General features: G+C 31.1%; 1 protein-coding gene across 1 annotated transcript in view; it reads left to right on the forward strand.

The window, feature by feature from the left end:
- LOC118185622 (ATP-dependent 6-phosphofructokinase-like) overlaps positions 1-18,423 on the forward strand; it is a 116,680-nt gene that overhangs the window by 86,349 nt on the left and 11,908 nt on the right. The window contains exons 14-18 of the mRNA XM_035355510.2: positions 2,321-2,391; positions 4,119-4,206; positions 4,314-4,466; positions 8,256-8,482; positions 10,538-10,649. Coding sequence (XP_035211401.1) covers positions 2,321-2,391; positions 4,119-4,206; positions 4,314-4,466; positions 8,256-8,482; positions 10,538-10,649 — 651 coding nt within the window. The remainder of the gene's footprint in view (positions 1-2,320; positions 2,392-4,118; positions 4,207-4,313; positions 4,467-8,255; positions 8,483-10,537; positions 10,650-18,423) is intronic.

Here is an 18,423-nt window from a genome sequence, read left to right on the forward strand (position 1 = left end):
TTGCACAAAGCTGTAATTAAAATCGCAGAAATTTTGCGTATGACCTGCTAAAACAGTACTTTGCAGCATTTATTTTATTGTATAAGTAACACTTAAATATTATGCAAAGGGTTATACATTATATTTTAATATAGATGCTAACTCATCTGATTTTACCAGGAGACACAATTTTCTATTGAATCTCCCAGTCAATTGTCAGATCTTCCATTTTTTAATTTTTAGCTTTTATTGAGGAAGACTACTAAGCAAAATGTTTATCAGAAATAAATTTTTTGAATTAATGAGATTTAAATTATTCAAATTCCTTTTCCCCAGCTCTAGTGATTTTCAGCATAATTTTTCTTATTAAATTTACTTTCATCTGACTTGTCTTTTTCTTCAATAGAAGTTTGAAAGCTAATTTTTAATCAGTTAATATTTGTATTTAATTTTGCTTTTACATGAATATATGATGCATTACTCTGTTTATCCACACAAGAGTATGTACTTTAATTATTAAATTTATTTTCATTATATTTAAAAATAATAATAAGAAGAGATTTCCTTACCTGCTCAGATTTTGTCAATAATGTAATTAAAAAATTACAAAATAAAATCAAGCAAAGAACTTAAACTTAGAATATTAATTAAATATTAATATATTTGACATCAAAACTACATTATAAGTAGTTCAATAATTTGAATTATGCATTATAAAGTCAGTTTGGGATTATTTTGAAATGGCATCACTGCATAGCATGAAAACCTTCTGTTTTTTCATATTTCAAAATTGGCAGCTATCCTTCAGTGATAGACATGCTCTAAACATAGTCTCAAAAAGCTTGCTAATAATGAAAGTATGAAATTCATTTTGATCATGATTCAAAACGTGCTGCAAATAAAATTATATTTGCTATGTTGCATTAGTACTTTTAATATGGGTCATTTATAAAATCTCAAAATAAGTATGTACCACTAATGTTTGTAGTAACAATTCCTTGGTAATTAGGTTGTGTAATAAATGTTGTCATCATATATCTAAATACAGCTGAAGACATCAATAGTAAGGATAAAATGAACGAATCTGCTGGATTTCAGTACAGCTCCCACTGCCATTATGTCCCAAAAAAGGTCCTGGGTATTGTAAAAATTTGACCTGAATTTCATTACTGCAGCTGCTTCGTATGATTATGAAGATATTTTGTAAGTGATTTTGATGTCGAAGACAGAGAATAGAGTGGAAAGATGAAAATGCATTATTAGATGAAGATTCGTCCCAAACGCAAGTAGAACTATTTACATTAGGAGTAAATCAGCATGCAATTTCACATCATTTAAAATCATTAGAAATGATTCAAAAGCAAAGAAATTGGGTTGCATATGAACTGAAGTTGAGAAATGTTGGGTGGCAATTTTTTACAGGTGAAATGCTGCTTGCCAGGCATAAACAAAAAGGTTTTTTTTCATCATATAGTCACTGGTGATGAAAAGTCGATCTACTACGATAACCCAAAGATGAAATTATGGAGACCACCTGGCCATGCTTCAACATCGACAGCCAAGCCGAATATTCATGGGAAAAAATGTTGTGTATATGGTTGGATCAGTTTGATGTTGTGTATTATGAGTTGCTCAAATTGAACAAAACCATTACTAGGGCTCTCTACCAAACACTGTTGATGAGATTGAGCTGAGCGCTAAAAAAAATTCACCCACTACTACTCCAGACATGACAAAATTATTCTTTTGCATGATAATGCTCATCCACATGTTCTGGCGTTAGTCAAAACCTACTCAAAAACAATCAAATGAGAAGTTTACCCCCTCCTGCTGTATTCACCAGGTATTGCTCCAGATTATTATTTGTGTTGATTGATGACGCATAGCCTGTCTCAACAGTACTTCACATAATATGAAGGTGCCAAAAAATGGGTTGATTTATGAATAGCCTTGAAAGCTGAAGCATTCTTCTGGCGTGGTATCCATATGCTGCCAGAAAGATGGGAAAAAGCAGTGGGTAGCAATGTACAATACTTTGAATAAAACAAAACATACCATTCTTTCACAATAAGTACCCAATTTCGATAAACGACAGAGATTTATTTGTACGCACGATAATTTTCTTTATTTTGTATCTAGAATTATGTAATTTCCAAATAATCGCTGGTCCAAGTTTTGTTTGTTAGTATTTGTAATTCATTATTCTGAATTTTTCTGTTTTTTCCATTCAGGGCATACACTGTAATTTCAATTTTTTTCAATTTTTTACGTATAATACTGATTCTAACATACTTTTTGCATGCCTACTATTTCATAAATGATTTGCTGTGCTTATGTTTAGATTCAAACTATGAACTGGAGTGATGTGACAGGTTGGGTTGGACAAGGAGGTGCCTTTTTGGGTACTAAAAGGTAAATCTGTTGCTAAAATCATCTGTAACAAATTATTTTAAGGATGTTATATACAGGCATAAATTTCTCTTTTTTGTTCCAAAAGGAAAATTCCTTTTAAAAACCTTTAAATTCTGAAGTGCTGTGACTTAGTCATTAAGTATTGATAGTTCAGCGATGTGTTTGACTAGAAAGTATATTTGAATGATTCATATATTTTTTTATGTTACATAGTATTTGAAAACGGTAATCACAGAAACATAATTTTATAGTCAAGAAGTAGTATTTAATAATTGCAATTAGTTACGTGTTGATTCTTGATATATATTTCCAAGCACAAAGTTTCTTCAAGTATGATGCAGAATTTTATGAATGGAGACTGAATACTGCTGAAAAGAAGTCTAAAGCAAAATTTATGGGTAAATATAATAAATTCAAATACATAAAATAAAAAGCTATAAATACGTACTTCCTACCTTTGTTCATAGTATTATCTAACACTGGAAACCGTGATGATACTTGTGGTAACTAGATACATAATACAAAAGGGAAAATGCTTTTTGAAGACAAAGCACTTTTATTTATTGTTAACTGATAAATGGCCATTTATTGAGCTGATGACATGCATAAGCTATGCAACAGGAAAAGTCTTTCTGAATTATGCTGCATAATGTCCTAACTGAGGAGCTTCTAAAATCATCATCCTACCAGTATTATCTCAGTTTTAATTCATCTTATCCATGGTTGCTGCCAGATGATTTGGAATCCTGCTGGTTATGATATTTTGATATCACCTTGATTATGCAATATGTGTGACTATTATAAATGTGAAGTATAAGCATTTAAAGCAGTCATATTCCTAATTTAATGTCAGTTACTTTAGGTAATTGATTTTATTCTCAAACTTATTGTAAAGTTATTTTTAATAGCAAAGTATCCTGTGTACATCTGTTTTATTTTTAGTATAGTAGTATAAGAGGAAATTTGGTTACATATGTAATTCCTTTAATTTATTTATTTCCCATTTATTAACAGGTCCTAATATTTTTTTTTTCTTTGGAGGTCCTTAAATGTCAGTAATTTCCATCTAAGGAAATATATATAAATCTTCCTTAAGCTATTACTTAGAATTGCAGATGCTGAATATGGAATTAGATACATCCATATACTATATAATATATAGACTATAAATACCCATATACTATGTATTATATAGATTACAAATTAAAGAGGATAGAAACAATTATGAGACTGTAAGTTAAAGATTGCACAGATACACGATAAATTCATATTCTCTGTAGAAATACATAATACATAAAAGCTAACACATGATAAGCTAATAAACCGAAATATTTATCTGATAGCAGTTAGCTTACATTTAAAGTTTGTGTTAATTATATTATATAGTTAGTATGTATATTAGAGGTTATAAGTTAACACTGTTAATATTTTAGTAACTGGTATTCTAAGTATGTGGAGATGATTTAAAATACTTTTTTCATAGAACCCCCTCACCCATTATGTGGAAATTATTTTCATAAAAGTTCCCCCACCCTGTATTTTAAGAAACTTTTAAATTGGAAATGTATAACTTGCATCAGTATTTAAGAGATGAAGTCCAGAGTGCCTTGTATATCTTGATATGGTATGGCAAAAGAATCATAATGCTGGTTAAAGTCAACAGTTATATTTAGTGACTTATGCTTTGAATTTAAGTGAAGTGGGCATTTCTTATATATCTTTCTTAGAACGTTACCAGACCAATATATGGATCAAGTTGTTGAACAGCTTAAGAAGTTCCATATTCAAGCTCTATTGGTTATTGGTGGATTTGAGGTATGTGATAAAAGCAACCACTTTATCTATAAAGAAATGTTGAAAATTTAATTTTTTGTCTGAAAGTTTGTCTTAGAGTTGCATTTTTCTATAAACCTATTTTTCAGGCATTTCATTCTGTGCTACAACTAGCAGAAGCACGAAATAAATTTCAAGAACTTCAAATTCCTATGTGTGTTATTCCAGCTACAATAAGTAACAATGTTCCTGGAACTGACTTTTCACTTGGAGCTGACACAGCAATCAATGAAATTACTGAGGTCATTATTAAATCAACTTTTACATATATTTGTAGTTATAAAATCAAACCTTTATCCAGTTCTATATTAGTGTCAAATTGTATAAGAAGGAAAATTTCAAATATATTAAATTATATGATTGTCTTTTTATCCTAAGTGTTATGCAGATTGAACTAGTGTTGTTTTAGATTAATTTATAGCTGAGCAAATTCAAATATGAATTATTTAGCTCTAAATTTAGGTTCTGACTGACATTTCACTAAACTTAGTTCTGTTGATCTGAATTCTTCATTTCTCAGAAGTATAAAATTGGAAATTAACATTTTCTAAGCAAAGATTGCTTTTTCATTGGCTAGGTTGCTTTGCCAAATTAAAAAAAAATGTAATTTATGTACAGTATTTCAGGCTGAAGCCTTATTTTTTTAGTTTAAAAGTTATCAGAGATCACATAAAATAATAAGAATTTTTATATTTGTATAAATAGTTATGTTGTAGAATTATTCTCAATATGTAAATATTGGCTGTGAACATGTGCTATCAGATATCTGATGTATGTGTTAAAAGATCCCGATTTGCACCAAAGTATATCATACTGATAGATTTCTGTAATTTGATCTGCATGAACAATTTGCATCAGAGTAGTTAAAGAAACTGAAATAATGAAAGATTCCTGAGGCTAAATATTGTCCTATTGTTTATTTATGTGGTTTCCAAGGAAGTGGATTCAAAACACAGAAGGTACTTTATCTCTACAAAAAGTAATATTTTGTCATCACAAATGAGTTAAACAGTTGTTTGCTTTACAAGTGATCAAACTGATAAAATTATTGAATGTTTTATACCAAATATCACTCCTAAGTAAAATAAGCTATTCATTGCTAAAATCCCAGTGAGTTAGAAATATAGATAGAATACAAAATGATACAAACATCTGCAAAATCATATGCTCCACCTGCGTTAAAAACTGATACCTAATAGGCATGAAAGTGTCAGTCTTTCAACAGCAGTAATAGATGTTGCACATGGCCATCATACTGTCTGAAAGATCAAATATCAGACATAGCAGACTTTCAGAGATGTATTATCAATAAACTGCATTTAGCTAGAGCTTCATCATGGGAAGCAATAAAACATTTTCAGTGTGCAAAGAGCATACTTAGTATTAGGCATTACTACAGCATACCTGAAAGTTGGTAAGCTAGTGTCTTCAAAGCATAACAGTCAATGAAAGACAAAGCTGACTGATAAGGATAGATAAATGTTGAAGCACATAGCAGCCCAAAAGTATAAGCATTTCTGTCACAGATAATACAGACTCATCTACAGGATCATGTTTCAACCAAAAATTTCAAAAAAGAACCCCATTCTGCAAATATTTATGGCAGAGCGGCAATTCATAAACCATTAATGACATCATGTGATGCTTTCATGCAGTGTCCATGACATGGAGATCACAAAGGCATTCTGCAGCAGTGGCAACAGGTCATCTGGTCTGCTCAACTAGTATTTGTCCTTTTCCAGACCATCAGATGCATTAATGGCTTGAAAATCCTCAGTCAAGCTTTTATATATATTTACTTGTTGCCTGTAGCAAGATCAAAGACATTCACTATCAGATCGACTTGGTAGATCATATTCAGCCTTTTATTCACACTTTATTCTCTGGAAAGAGACCACATTTTCAAAATGAATATGCTCCTATCTACACTGCTAGGCATGTTCAAGTAGGGTTCGAAGAGCATGATAGTGAAGTAGGGCATCTCATCTAAAACCTCAATCTCCTAACTTGAATATTATTGGACATAGAGTTTTAAGCATTTCAACTGGATATTTGGAGTCCAAATATTGTGCTTGAATTTCATCTCCAGTTCCACTTTCATAATTGGACCCTGCTCTGCAGAAGGAATGGCTCCATAGTCCTTTAATTTTGGACAAGACCTGTGTGCATCCATCCAATGTCACATTATGTACTTCAGTCAAAGAGTGGTCCAGCCTGCTATTAATAAAGATTTTCTCTTGTTTCATGGGTACTTGTGTTTTGCCCTAGTCTATATCTACATGTAGACTCTGATCTTGTCCTCTTTTTCTTCATTCTGTTTATTTTATAATCTTGGTGGTATGATCCTTGATTTTCGTATTTTATCGTGACCTATGAACTGTTTAGCATAAAGTCAGTATTTTCTTGCTTGTTAACTTGTATGTTTATTTTTTATGCCAATTTTTCCCCATTTTCTTCCCCCCTCCCGGATATAAAATTTAAGCTGTTGGGTGATGATCCGTATTAGTTACTGTTCTTTTAGTTCTGCTCCAGAGCGATTTTTTTTCCTCATAATTGAGTGTGAGTTTTATTTTGTAGTAGTACTGATTGTGTATGAGTATTGTTTCTTTTAGTATACTCATGATTTCTGCAGGTCAGTTCATTATAACACAAAATGCACTACATTTGAAAATCACTCAATTTGACTTTGCTGCTATTAAAATAAGAGCAGCAATTTTTTTACTTTCACTGCTAATGAACACATAGAATAGCTTCTTACCTTATTCCACAATTGTGAAGTTGTCCTTTCAGTTAACACACACTCTTCTTTTTTTCCTCCTTCTTCAATGTGTCTGTATAATTTTATCTATCCACACTGGCTGTATGAATCCCAAACTAACTTGACTAAATCTACTTATCAGTCTCATGATCATTCATTTTATTTACTGAAATGTTCACTATCTAATTTGTACATATATTTTTGCTGCTACCGTAAAGCAGCCCTTCGTTATTTTTAAGAGTTTACTTTTCCATTCAGGAAAAATGCCTGTTCATCTGTTACAGGTGCCAGAAACTTGGGCATAATTTATTCGAATACTTTAACTGTTTTGTTTGAAGTGCATCCAAGCTCGCTTAACATACACATGTGAACTGTTAAAGGACCACGAAATAAATTCTTTTAAATGCAATGAAAAGCATGCTGGTAACTGCAACCAGAATTCTGAAATGCCAAGAAGCTCCAGAAAGAGAAGAAAAGGTATAAGAAGCAGGCAAAAAATGCTGTGCAAAAACCGAATCATCACTGCTAGGATCATGCTGCCATAAAATCTGTATTACTTACTGGAGATAGTGTTCTCTCACTATTTAATGATGAGAAGCTTCAAACAGTGATAAAGAAAATTATTCTGTTAATAAATAGATGCAACTATAAGTCCCATACAGAAGTTGAGGTCTGGACTTAAAGGCTGCTGAGCTGTTACAGAAGTTGGTATAATTGCAACCTACTCAGCTGATATACCTTATTCATTATGATGATGATTTAAGTTTGCTTCTAATTGGACTCTTGATTATGAGACTAGTCTTTGTGTTGAAGCCACATTTCTCCCAGGCAGATTATTCTATTGCTTTGCATTATGCTTGCAGTAAGCCCTGTTTCTGCCTTTGCTTTGCATCCAAATAATTCATTTGCTCTCACTTTGTGCTTTTAGTAACCCCTACTTTCCTCTGCATCATTTATTCAGATTTCTCTCACCAGATTCTTCAAAATGTTCACAGCCCTTTTGTTTTGTTGCCACTCTCTTGACAAATAAGGAGGACCCACCTAACATCACCTATTTTTTGGGGGGAGAGGGTATGAATAAAGTATTTATATGCCTTCTGTGCTGCCAATTATGTTAGACAGCTGTGTGTAAATATTTATGCATTACTGTACAAATTATGAATTCTGTATTTCACGTGTATGTATTGCTTGTGATAATAATTTATAAATTTTCATAAAGAATAGATGTAATTTGTGTAATTGTGTTTATATGTATTTATCTAATATATTTCAGATTTGTGACAGAATTCGTCAGTCTGCTCAAGGTACAAAGCGTCGAGTATTTGTTGTGGAGACAATGGGAGGATATTGTGGATATTTGGCAACACTTGCTGGTTTAGCAGGGGGTGCTGATGCAGCTTATATTTTTGAAGAACCTTTTTCATCCAAAGATTTAATGGGTGATGTATTTCACATGCAATCTAAGATGGCAGAAGGTGTGCAACGGGGGTTGGTTTTAAGGTATTTTTCATAAATTACTAAACAATATTGCTTCTTTCACAAAGTTTCTGTTATTCTTACAGGGTTTGTAGTGGTCCTTACAAGTGCTTATAAGTCCTTATATTTGAAAATAAAATATAAAGGCCCTTATAGGTGCTTACTTTTTCTTTAAAGCCCTTATTTTTTTTGTTTTTAGTGCTTGTTTTTTTCTTTTAGTGCTTTTTTTAATGAACGTGCATTCCCCCCCCCCCGTTCCAAAGCCGAAACTAAATAAACAACTTTTCTTCCTTATATAGAACGTCAGATGGTGAATCATACTCCCGGAAATAGCTTTTCCCCCTTTCCCTGCATTAACGTAACCTATGGTGTGTGCGAGAGTACAGATAGGTGTACGTCATTCTATTGGTCAAAGAATTGCGAAAATCGTAGAAAATTCCGGTACATTCGGTATTCTTTTCCTCCCACCCAAATACTACACACGTATGAATTTCTATCAAGATTTTAATAATTTACATTCTCATTCCCCGTGGTCAGTTCATATTCGTGTTTATTATGATCGTTATGCTTATATTATGAGCATATGTCTGAATATTTATAATAATATAGTTGCAGTAGCTGCTGAAGTTTAGATAAACTTCCAAAAATGGGTTTATTTTTACACAGATTACCATTCTAAGGAATAATATTCGGAATGGCTTAAATAAAAGGAAAGTAATCGAATAGTCAGAATTTTTTTTTTTCCCAATACATTATACAGTACGAAGGTTGGGAGGTTCTCCCGTTTCTCCACAAAATCTCTAATATTGAAGCAGCGAACTTTTTTTTTTTTTTTCTTTGTCACTGTCCAATCTGGATTGAATAGGACTAAAAGTTTTGCGGTCTACCCAACCAAGCGAAGAATGATTCTATTCCGGAAATTTAACGGTCTGTTCAAAATTAGAATCAGAAACACCCCAGATTAGTAAGTCTTTCTTTTCCTTTATTTAGTTCTTTATTCTCCAAATACCAGCAGCTGTTGATTCCGATTCCGATTGCGTAATATCACGTATGGATGAATTACGCCGCACGTATTGCGCAATCAAGATCAGTAAAATACTTTCTTATAGGATATTTTAGAAACCCTGTTGCGCAATAACGTTTGCGGGGATAATTTGCAGGGATAATTAATTTTGATGTTCAGTCTGAGATTTATTTATGAACACTTAAAAGAGTTTTACTGTTCTTTCTAAGCAGAATATTTCTCAGTTCCGTTGGTCTATTTTTATATGATGCACATATCGAAATGTCAAAATCATTTATTTAGCCGAGAAATCTAAAGAACGGCTACAATCTCCCCCCCTCCTCTTTTTCCAGTTACCCTCGACTATACGGAATATTCGGCAATTTCCGAGTATGCGGGTTAGTTAAGCTTTTACTGTTAAAGCATGACTACATGAAGCAATTTCCCGTCTCCTGATTTCAGAAATGTTCCTTTTTTTCATTTAAATTACTTTGCTTGGAATATATGTTAAGGAAAAACTGTTATGCAATGAAAATTTAGAAAATGTTCAGAATTTTTATTTAAGTTAAATTATTTAAATATTAATATGAATGCAAAAATAAATTGTATTTATTATTAGGTGCCAAGCGAATACAATTAATATGGCTTATTATTATTTATTTTCTATATTTTGAACTGAAATTTCATCATTAAATCTTGTAATATAGTTTAGTTCTGCATAGTTTTTTTTTCTTTCATTGTAAACTAATTCTGTAAATTGAACTGTCATTTAAAATTTAAAATAAAGTTAATTGTTTTCCATGGTTGAGGTAATGCTCATTCTCTTAATAAATATTGCATTGCTCATATTTTTAATTGCAAGTCTAATTTTTCTTTTAAGGTTTATGCAGTTGTGTATAATGTAATTAGACAGGCGCTTATTTTTTTCTTAAAATGTGCTTGAAAAGTGCTTATAGGTGCTTATTTTTTTAATTAAAATGTGGCTATGAACCCTGTCTTATATTTATTTTTACTACTAAATTCTGCTAATAAAATGTTTATGAATGTTTAATGAATGCATGTTGATATTTCTATAGGAATGAAAAAGCCAATGCAAATTACACAACGGATTTTATTTACCGTTTGTATTCAGAAGAAGGAAAGGAGATATTTTCCACTAGAATGAACGTTCTTGGCCATATGCAGCAGGTTATTTTCTTGCATTTATTTTTTAATGTACTGTAATTTTAATGTTGATTTTTATTTTTAATTTATGTATAATTTTTCCTTTTTAATTTATGCATTCAAATATTTAGAACATTATCTTCATATTTGTGAAGTGATTTTCTGCTCATATGAGAAAAATTCTGTTGCATTTGGTAGTTATATCTCTTTTCTATGAGATATCACTACTTATTTTTCAGAAATACCTGATCGGGTTGGTATTATTTATGCAAAGTTCATACATTTAAACTCAACAAATGTGCATGTTAAAACAAATAGTGAATTATTAAATTAAGCATATTTTCGTTGTATCTAATTTCATTCATATGTTAGCTTGTCAAATAGAAGACTTTCAATTTTAAAAGTTTTAATAGGGGACTATAAATTAGCCTGTTAACTGGTATGATAACATTTTTGATCATGCCTTCAAGACTGCCAAAATGTGAGTGATGAAATTTTTTCTCATTGAAATTAACCATAGTATGTTGAATGCATTATGCTTTATGTAGTCCTTATATATTTAATCCTAGCATTGTTATATGGCATCATATTGTTGATAACTCATGTATAGTGCACAAAAAAGGGGGGAGTTCTATATCTCTTGTTCTACTGGGCCGATTAATGAAATTCAACTCGCGTTTTTCATGTCTAGAAAGCGTGACTTAGGATATATATTGTATTTATATATAGCATTGTTCTGACATAGGTACTGTGGCACAAAATCGGACTTTTTCTGAAATAACATACCAATTTTTTTTCCATATTTCGATTGTACGACTCAAATTATGCTGAAGTGCCAAGCTTTGTAAAAATCGCACGAGTAATTTCTGAAAAATTAGCTCTGAATATTTTAGCCCTTCCATGTTAATTGAATTTGGTATATACTTATTAATATATCTTTTTTTTTTATTAAACTTATTTGATTCTTCCTTTCACATTTCGAAATTTAGGTTCCAAATAAAATTTGCCCATTTTTTATGATTTATTTTTACATTCTGTGTTTTTAAATAATTGTTATAAATATTTCGAAAAAATTTTTAAATTATAGCCTATAAAATTTTTACTATCATAAAGTGGATGTATTTTTAAGCATATCTGCAAAAAATTAGAGTTTTTTTATTCAAGATTTCCTAAGGTATATGGGAATTTACATATTGGGACAAATTTAAATGTGGCATATTTTTTAAAAATGATAATAACGCCAAACGTGGTTTACATACTTTGTTAAAATTCTTTGAGAGTTTGAATGATGACTTTTTTCCGCTCCTGTACAATGAAAAAAAAAAAGGAAAATAGATTGCTATAAATTAAGAAATTCGCCAAGGGAATTTGTGGCGAAACTTGAAAAAATAAATTTTTGGATTTCTCCGTAAATTTCGCATGAAACATGAAAACAAAATTAATATGGAAAATACAATAATATTGGATGGAATGCTATATATAAATATAATATCCTATGTATATAATGCTATATATATAACTCTAATATATATTCTAAGTCGACCTTTCAAGACATGAAAAATGCAATTTGAATTTCGTCAATCGGCCCAGTAGAATGGGAGATATAGAACTGCCCCCCTTTTTTTTAATATGCGCAGCGTATATGTACAATCGTGTTTTTACAATCTGGTACATGAGCCCTATTCACAAACAACTGGTCGGTGCACGCCAACTGGAGATTACATTGAATAATACCTATGACAACAAATTTATGGAAACAGAGAAGTGAGAGAAAACAATATCAGAAACAGAAGTTATTGACTACACCAAAAACATGGGAAGAGTTGATTTTCTGACAGACAAATGAAAGCTTATCAAATCGCTGGAAACCAAGTGAAAAAGTATTACTAGAACATCTTTTTAAATTCACTAGACATTGTGTGCTTGAATGCATATCTCTTATAGATGACAGATGGTGGTAACCTGAAGAACAGAAGTTGCATTTTCTCAGCAAAATTGCCAAAAAAAGTGTTAATATGTGGAGATGCACCACTAGTACAGGATGTCCTTTTACATCAAAACCATCCAGACATATTGAGACATTTTTGCTGATTATATACCACCCAACTCTTCAAGAGTAAGCATAACCAGGAGATGCTAATTTTGTCATTCAAAAGATATTAGGAGAGAATAAAAATCCTGTTGCCCTGACTGCAGTGTTACTTTGCATATGGCATGTTGTTTCAAGGGAGCCCACCAGCAGCTGAGCAGTAAAATAGCTGAGCACTATTAGTTCGATCTGATGTTCAAATCTTGGGCACAAAATGGGCTGGCTGCGTGGCCGTTTTCCTGGTTTTCCTCCATGTCACATGTATATGAGCCAGTTTTGCATAGAAAGTCCCCCATGAAGGCATTCCTTCCCTCACACAGATAGCCCTCAAGTGATTTGCCTTAATTTAATAAACCAAACCATTGCTTCAAGAAGTATCATACCACAAATAAATTCTTTGGACACTGAAAATAAATTATTTATATATATTAAATATTTAAAAAATGCTGTGCAAATAAAAAAAATAGTTAAGAACAATTTTCTTTTATTACTTGCGGTGTGAGGACATCACTTATCACTGCAAAGAAGGAAAAAAAAAGTTCCCAGTGTATACATTATAGTATATAGTATACTCTCTTATACATTGTGAATCAAATTTGCACAATTTGACTTCATTTTAGTCTGCAATTTAGTTCATTTAGTTATCCGTAGATGAGTCTCTTTTGTTATGGAAAGGAAAAACTATCTTAGAAATAGTACATTCCCTCAAAAAGAAATTGATTTGGTGTTAAATTGTATATGCTACGTGAAAGTAAATCTGGATACATAAGTGATTTACTTACGTATGCAGGTAAGAATATGCTGTATGGTTTAAACTATTCAGAAGAAAAAGAATAAATTTTATTGTTTTTGAATTGTGTCACAATTTGGATAAGGTATATATGGTATATCTGGATAATTGCTATGCTAGTATTGGTGTAGACGAGAATGTGTGCAGGAAAAAAAATGATGTTGTAAGAACAATGCGAAAAAGTAGACTTTTAATAGCATCTGATATAACATCTTGTCGTTTGAAAATAGGTGACCATATTGCAAAGTGCAAAGACAAAATAATGATTATGAAGTAGAAAGACAAAAAGGATAACACTGAGTACTACTCATGACAACAAATGTATGGAAACAGAGAAACGAGGAAAAACACTTTAAGAAACTGGAGTTATAATTGATTACAACAAGAACATGGGAGGAGTTGATTTTGCTGATAGACAAATAAAAACTTATTAAATCACTGGAAACCAATTGAAAAAGTATTAGTATAACATCTTTTTACATTCACTGGACATGGTGTGTTTGAATGCATATTTCTTATAAAAAAAAGATGGTGGTAACCTCAATAAGTTGCATTTTCTCGGCAAAATTGTGATAAAAAGTGTCAACATGTGGAGATGGACCGCTAGTACAGGATATCCTTTTACACCAAAACCATCCAGACTTATTGAGAGACATTTTTGCTCATCACATACCACCGAACTCGTCAAGAGTAAGCATAACCAGGAGAGTCAAATTTTTTCATTCAAAAGGTATTAGGAGAGAATAAAAAATCCTAGTATCCTGACTGTAGTGTTACTTTGTGTATAGCACATTTCTTCAAGGGAGCCCACTGGCATCCGAGCGGTAAAGTAGTTGAACACTGGTAGTTCGGTCCAAGGTTGAAACCACGGGGGAGACAGACTGGCTGCATGGCCGTTTTCCCGGTTTTTCCCCATATGTCACGTGTATACGAGCCAGTTTTGCATAGGAAGTCCCCCATAAAGGCATTTCTTCCCTCATGCAGATAGCCCTCAAGTGATTTATCTTAATTTAATAAACCAAACCAAACCATTGCTTCAAGAAGTATCATACTGCAAATTAATTCTTTGAACACTAAAATTACTTCATTTATATATTAAATATGATAAAAAAAATTTGTGGAAATAAAAAAAATTGTTAAGTTAAAAATAATATTCTTTTATTAGTTGCGGTGTGATAACATTAAAAAGAAAAAATTTTATTCCTTGATTAACAGGTTAATAGCTGAGACAGCTTAACATATTAGAGCAAATCTGATCATTTTATTCATAGCCAAATATTCATAAGATATTTAGTATACAGTCTTGAAACTTTTTCAAACACCATCAGAATCATTCCATTAAATGTGCATTTGCCTATATTAAAAAAAAATTCAGTAATGTAGGTAAAAATGTTAATTCTTACCCAATCCTTGAACAAATAACAGTTTACTTGTAGAAAACCTTGCCTCAATTGAAGGTTACTAAAGGCTGGAATATGTGTGGCATTGTTTAAAAGATTAGATAACTTTGTTGTGTTCATTAACTTTTCCTTTCATGAAGGATTTTTGTATAGTATGCAGTGCTCTTTCACAATATCGTTATTTCATAGTGAAATTATTTATTTCATAATGGGATTTCTTTAAAAACTGGTTTAAATACTATTATAATCTGCAAATACATTATCAACTAAATCTGTATCGTACTACATATATTATGATATTAATTTCCCAATTTTAATATTGGCATAATGAATCCATCTTATTCAGGAGTAGATTAGTGAAGTAGAAATGTTGCAAGAAGCTAACAGTTCATATATATTAAGTATATGAATGTTTGTAGAAATGATGTGATATTCTAAAGGGGAGTTTGATGAGCTGAGACAATTTTTAACCCTTAAGTACAGACATTCATTTTCTGTTACGTAAATACAGAGGAGGGGTCTCTCAGACTGCTCTATTTTATACATTTTCAAATATATAAAATTTTAAAATAATGTACCATTATTATTATTATATAAGCATTAATACACTTTGCTTGTTATATTAAAGTAATTATTTCTTTTTAAAACTCTAAAATTAATGCATTAAAAAATAATTTTTTTAATCACATACAAAAAGTGCGAAACAATCAAATAAATAAAATAAACACTACTTACTTGCAAATGTGTACAAACTAAATTATTTAATAAATTTTCCATCTACAGAATCTGGATTATATAAAATAATACATAAAGTATAATATATAAAGAATATAAAAAAAAAACTACAAATTATTCTAAGCATTTTCAACACAATTTTTGCAAATTCTCTTGGCACATTCATTACATATCAGATTCTTGAAGCTGAAACATAGATAGGTAGTTTTTCTTCTCAGTCTGGGGGGGGATAAAAAAAAGCATGTTTTGCGCTTTTTAGGAGTATCAGTTACATCTGGGCTAGAATAGATTCCTATGGAAACTCCTAGCACATTTTTATTTCTTGATTCACACTTGGCTTTTGAAGCCTCCGTTTCATATGTATGTTTCTGATGATAACTCCATCAAAAATTTGTTTTTTTCCAGTTTGCGCAATCTCTTAACGATTGATGTATTATATGTGCATTAATTCCACTGACATCAAGTAACCTAAAGGATATGACCATTGGCCATTGCCTTGTTTTTCGGATTGTAGCATGTTTAGAACATTTCTCATCCAATGCATCGACACCTCCTTTAGTCACATTGTAAAATGTTATTATTTCTGGTTGTAACTTCTTTAGTTTGTTAAACTTAATAACTTCTATACTTTCAAAGTAGACTCAACTAATGAGTATATCTCAAGAATTCAAATTTTTTATTGTTACATTTTTAAACAGTTCACATGACATTCAGCTAGCACAGTAACACGTGCATGACAACAACGGAATCGCATAGCATGAATGCCATTACAGTCATAGTTATTTTAAATATACATCACATCCCTTCCTCCAGTTTATAAACAATAATAAAACTAACAAATAATATCAATACAAGTACATTCACAATATGCCATACAATAAACAAAATTACATAAAAATGATATATGCAATATGTTACATTATTTTATTCCATGACAAAGTCTCTATACTTTGAAGGTTGTCTAATCAACCGTCCACTTCTTGTTACTGTATTATTGGACAAATTATTTTGTTGATTTCCTATATTAATAGGCACAGAAAGATTATCAGAGCTCCCATTTGAATTTTCCTCTTTATCTAATAATATATCATCATAATCATTATTAACTTTGTAAGGTGATTTTGAAAATTTTATATGAAGTCTGTTTCTTCGTAATATTTCCCCATTTGAATTTCTTACAATATAGGATCTAGGAGCTTTATGTTTTGAAATTATTTCACCTTTATCCCATTGCCCAGTTCTAAAGTTGAACAAGGTTATACTATCTCCAGGTTTTAACTCAGGCAGTTTCTGTGCGGTTCTATCATAATAATATTTTTGCCTAGCTTGAAGTGCACGAAATTTAGAAAAAGGTTTGTTTATTTTAGTATTTAACAATTTATTACTGATAGGTAATTTTGTCCTTAATCTTCTATTAAGTAAAAGTTGTGCAGGAGACAAATTTATTTCACTAACTGAAGTATTTCGATATTCCATTAAGCCTACACTTATATGTTGCACTTTTCTCATGATATTTTTCACTATTCCTACAGCTTTTTCAGCCATCCCATTACTTTGAGGATATCTGGGGCTACTAAATTTAAGTTTGAAATCCCAATCTTCAGCAAATTTCTTAAATAACTAACTATTACAGGCATTATTGTCGCAAATGACTTCATTTCCAATACCATACCTGGCAAAGATGCATTTTAACTTTATCATAATTTCATTTGCTGTCTTATCTTTTATGTTAGAAGCCTCAATCCATTTAGAGTAATAATCGATAACTACTAAATAATTTTGATTACCAAATTGCGAGATGTCAAGGGCAAATTTTTCGAAAGGTTTAGTGGGAATTTTATGTTGCATTAGAGGTTCTTTTTGATTTCTATTTCTGAATTTTTCACATATTTCACATTTGGAAACAAGCTGCTCGATGTCATTTGCCATACCTGGCCAGTAAAAAATTTCACTGGCTCTACTTTTACATTTCTCAATTCCAAAATGCGCTTCATGAATTAACTGCAACATATCTTTTCTCAAACCATAAGGTACAATTAATTTTTCATTAATTAATAACAAGTCGTCATTAATATAAAGATCATTTTTAACTTTAAAGTATGTTTTTACACTAGCATGAACGTCATTACAGTCATAGTTATTTTAAATATACATCGCACTGGTTTCTCTATTTCAAGGTCTTCTGATTTCAAATGATACATTGAAGAAATGAGAGTAATACTTTTTAATTTTTGAGGCACATATGAAACGAGAGTCATTCTATCTGTGAATGCATAAAGAGAATAAATATCCTTTGCTTTTCATTTTATTTGGAAAAAATTCACCTGGTATTTCTCTCTTATTTTTTTTCATAGTACCAACATATGTCAAGCCTCTGGAGTTAAGTTCTTATACAAGTTCGATACTCAAGTAGTAATAAAGCCATCTCCCCCTCATGCCAGAAAAAAAAGTAACATAAACACAGAGGTGAGGTCTATATGACCGCGGCCCAATTTTAAAATTATTTAAAAAAACTAATGGATCCTATTTAATAAAAATTTAGAAGTAGTTATATTTTAAGTGAACTTGAAAGTACTGAAAAGGAGAATAACTATATAATTTATAAGCAGTTTTGCAGTTCTAAAATATTGGCACAGTCATGTAGACCTCACCTCTGTGTTTAAGGGTTAACACCAGGGAAAAATAAATAGTAATCTTTTAAGGACTCAAATAAAAGCTATCAAGTGGCCTAATTTAAATGTAATTAAAATGCATATATTTGAAAATATAAGCATTATCAAAATA

Source organism: Stegodyphus dumicola, chromosome X2 (assembly GCF_044657685.1).
Source record: "Stegodyphus dumicola isolate Sdum_Otavi_A_Nest chromosome X2, ASM4465768v1".
Taxonomy (NCBI): Eukaryota; Metazoa; Arthropoda; class Arachnida; order Araneae; family Eresidae; genus Stegodyphus; species Stegodyphus dumicola.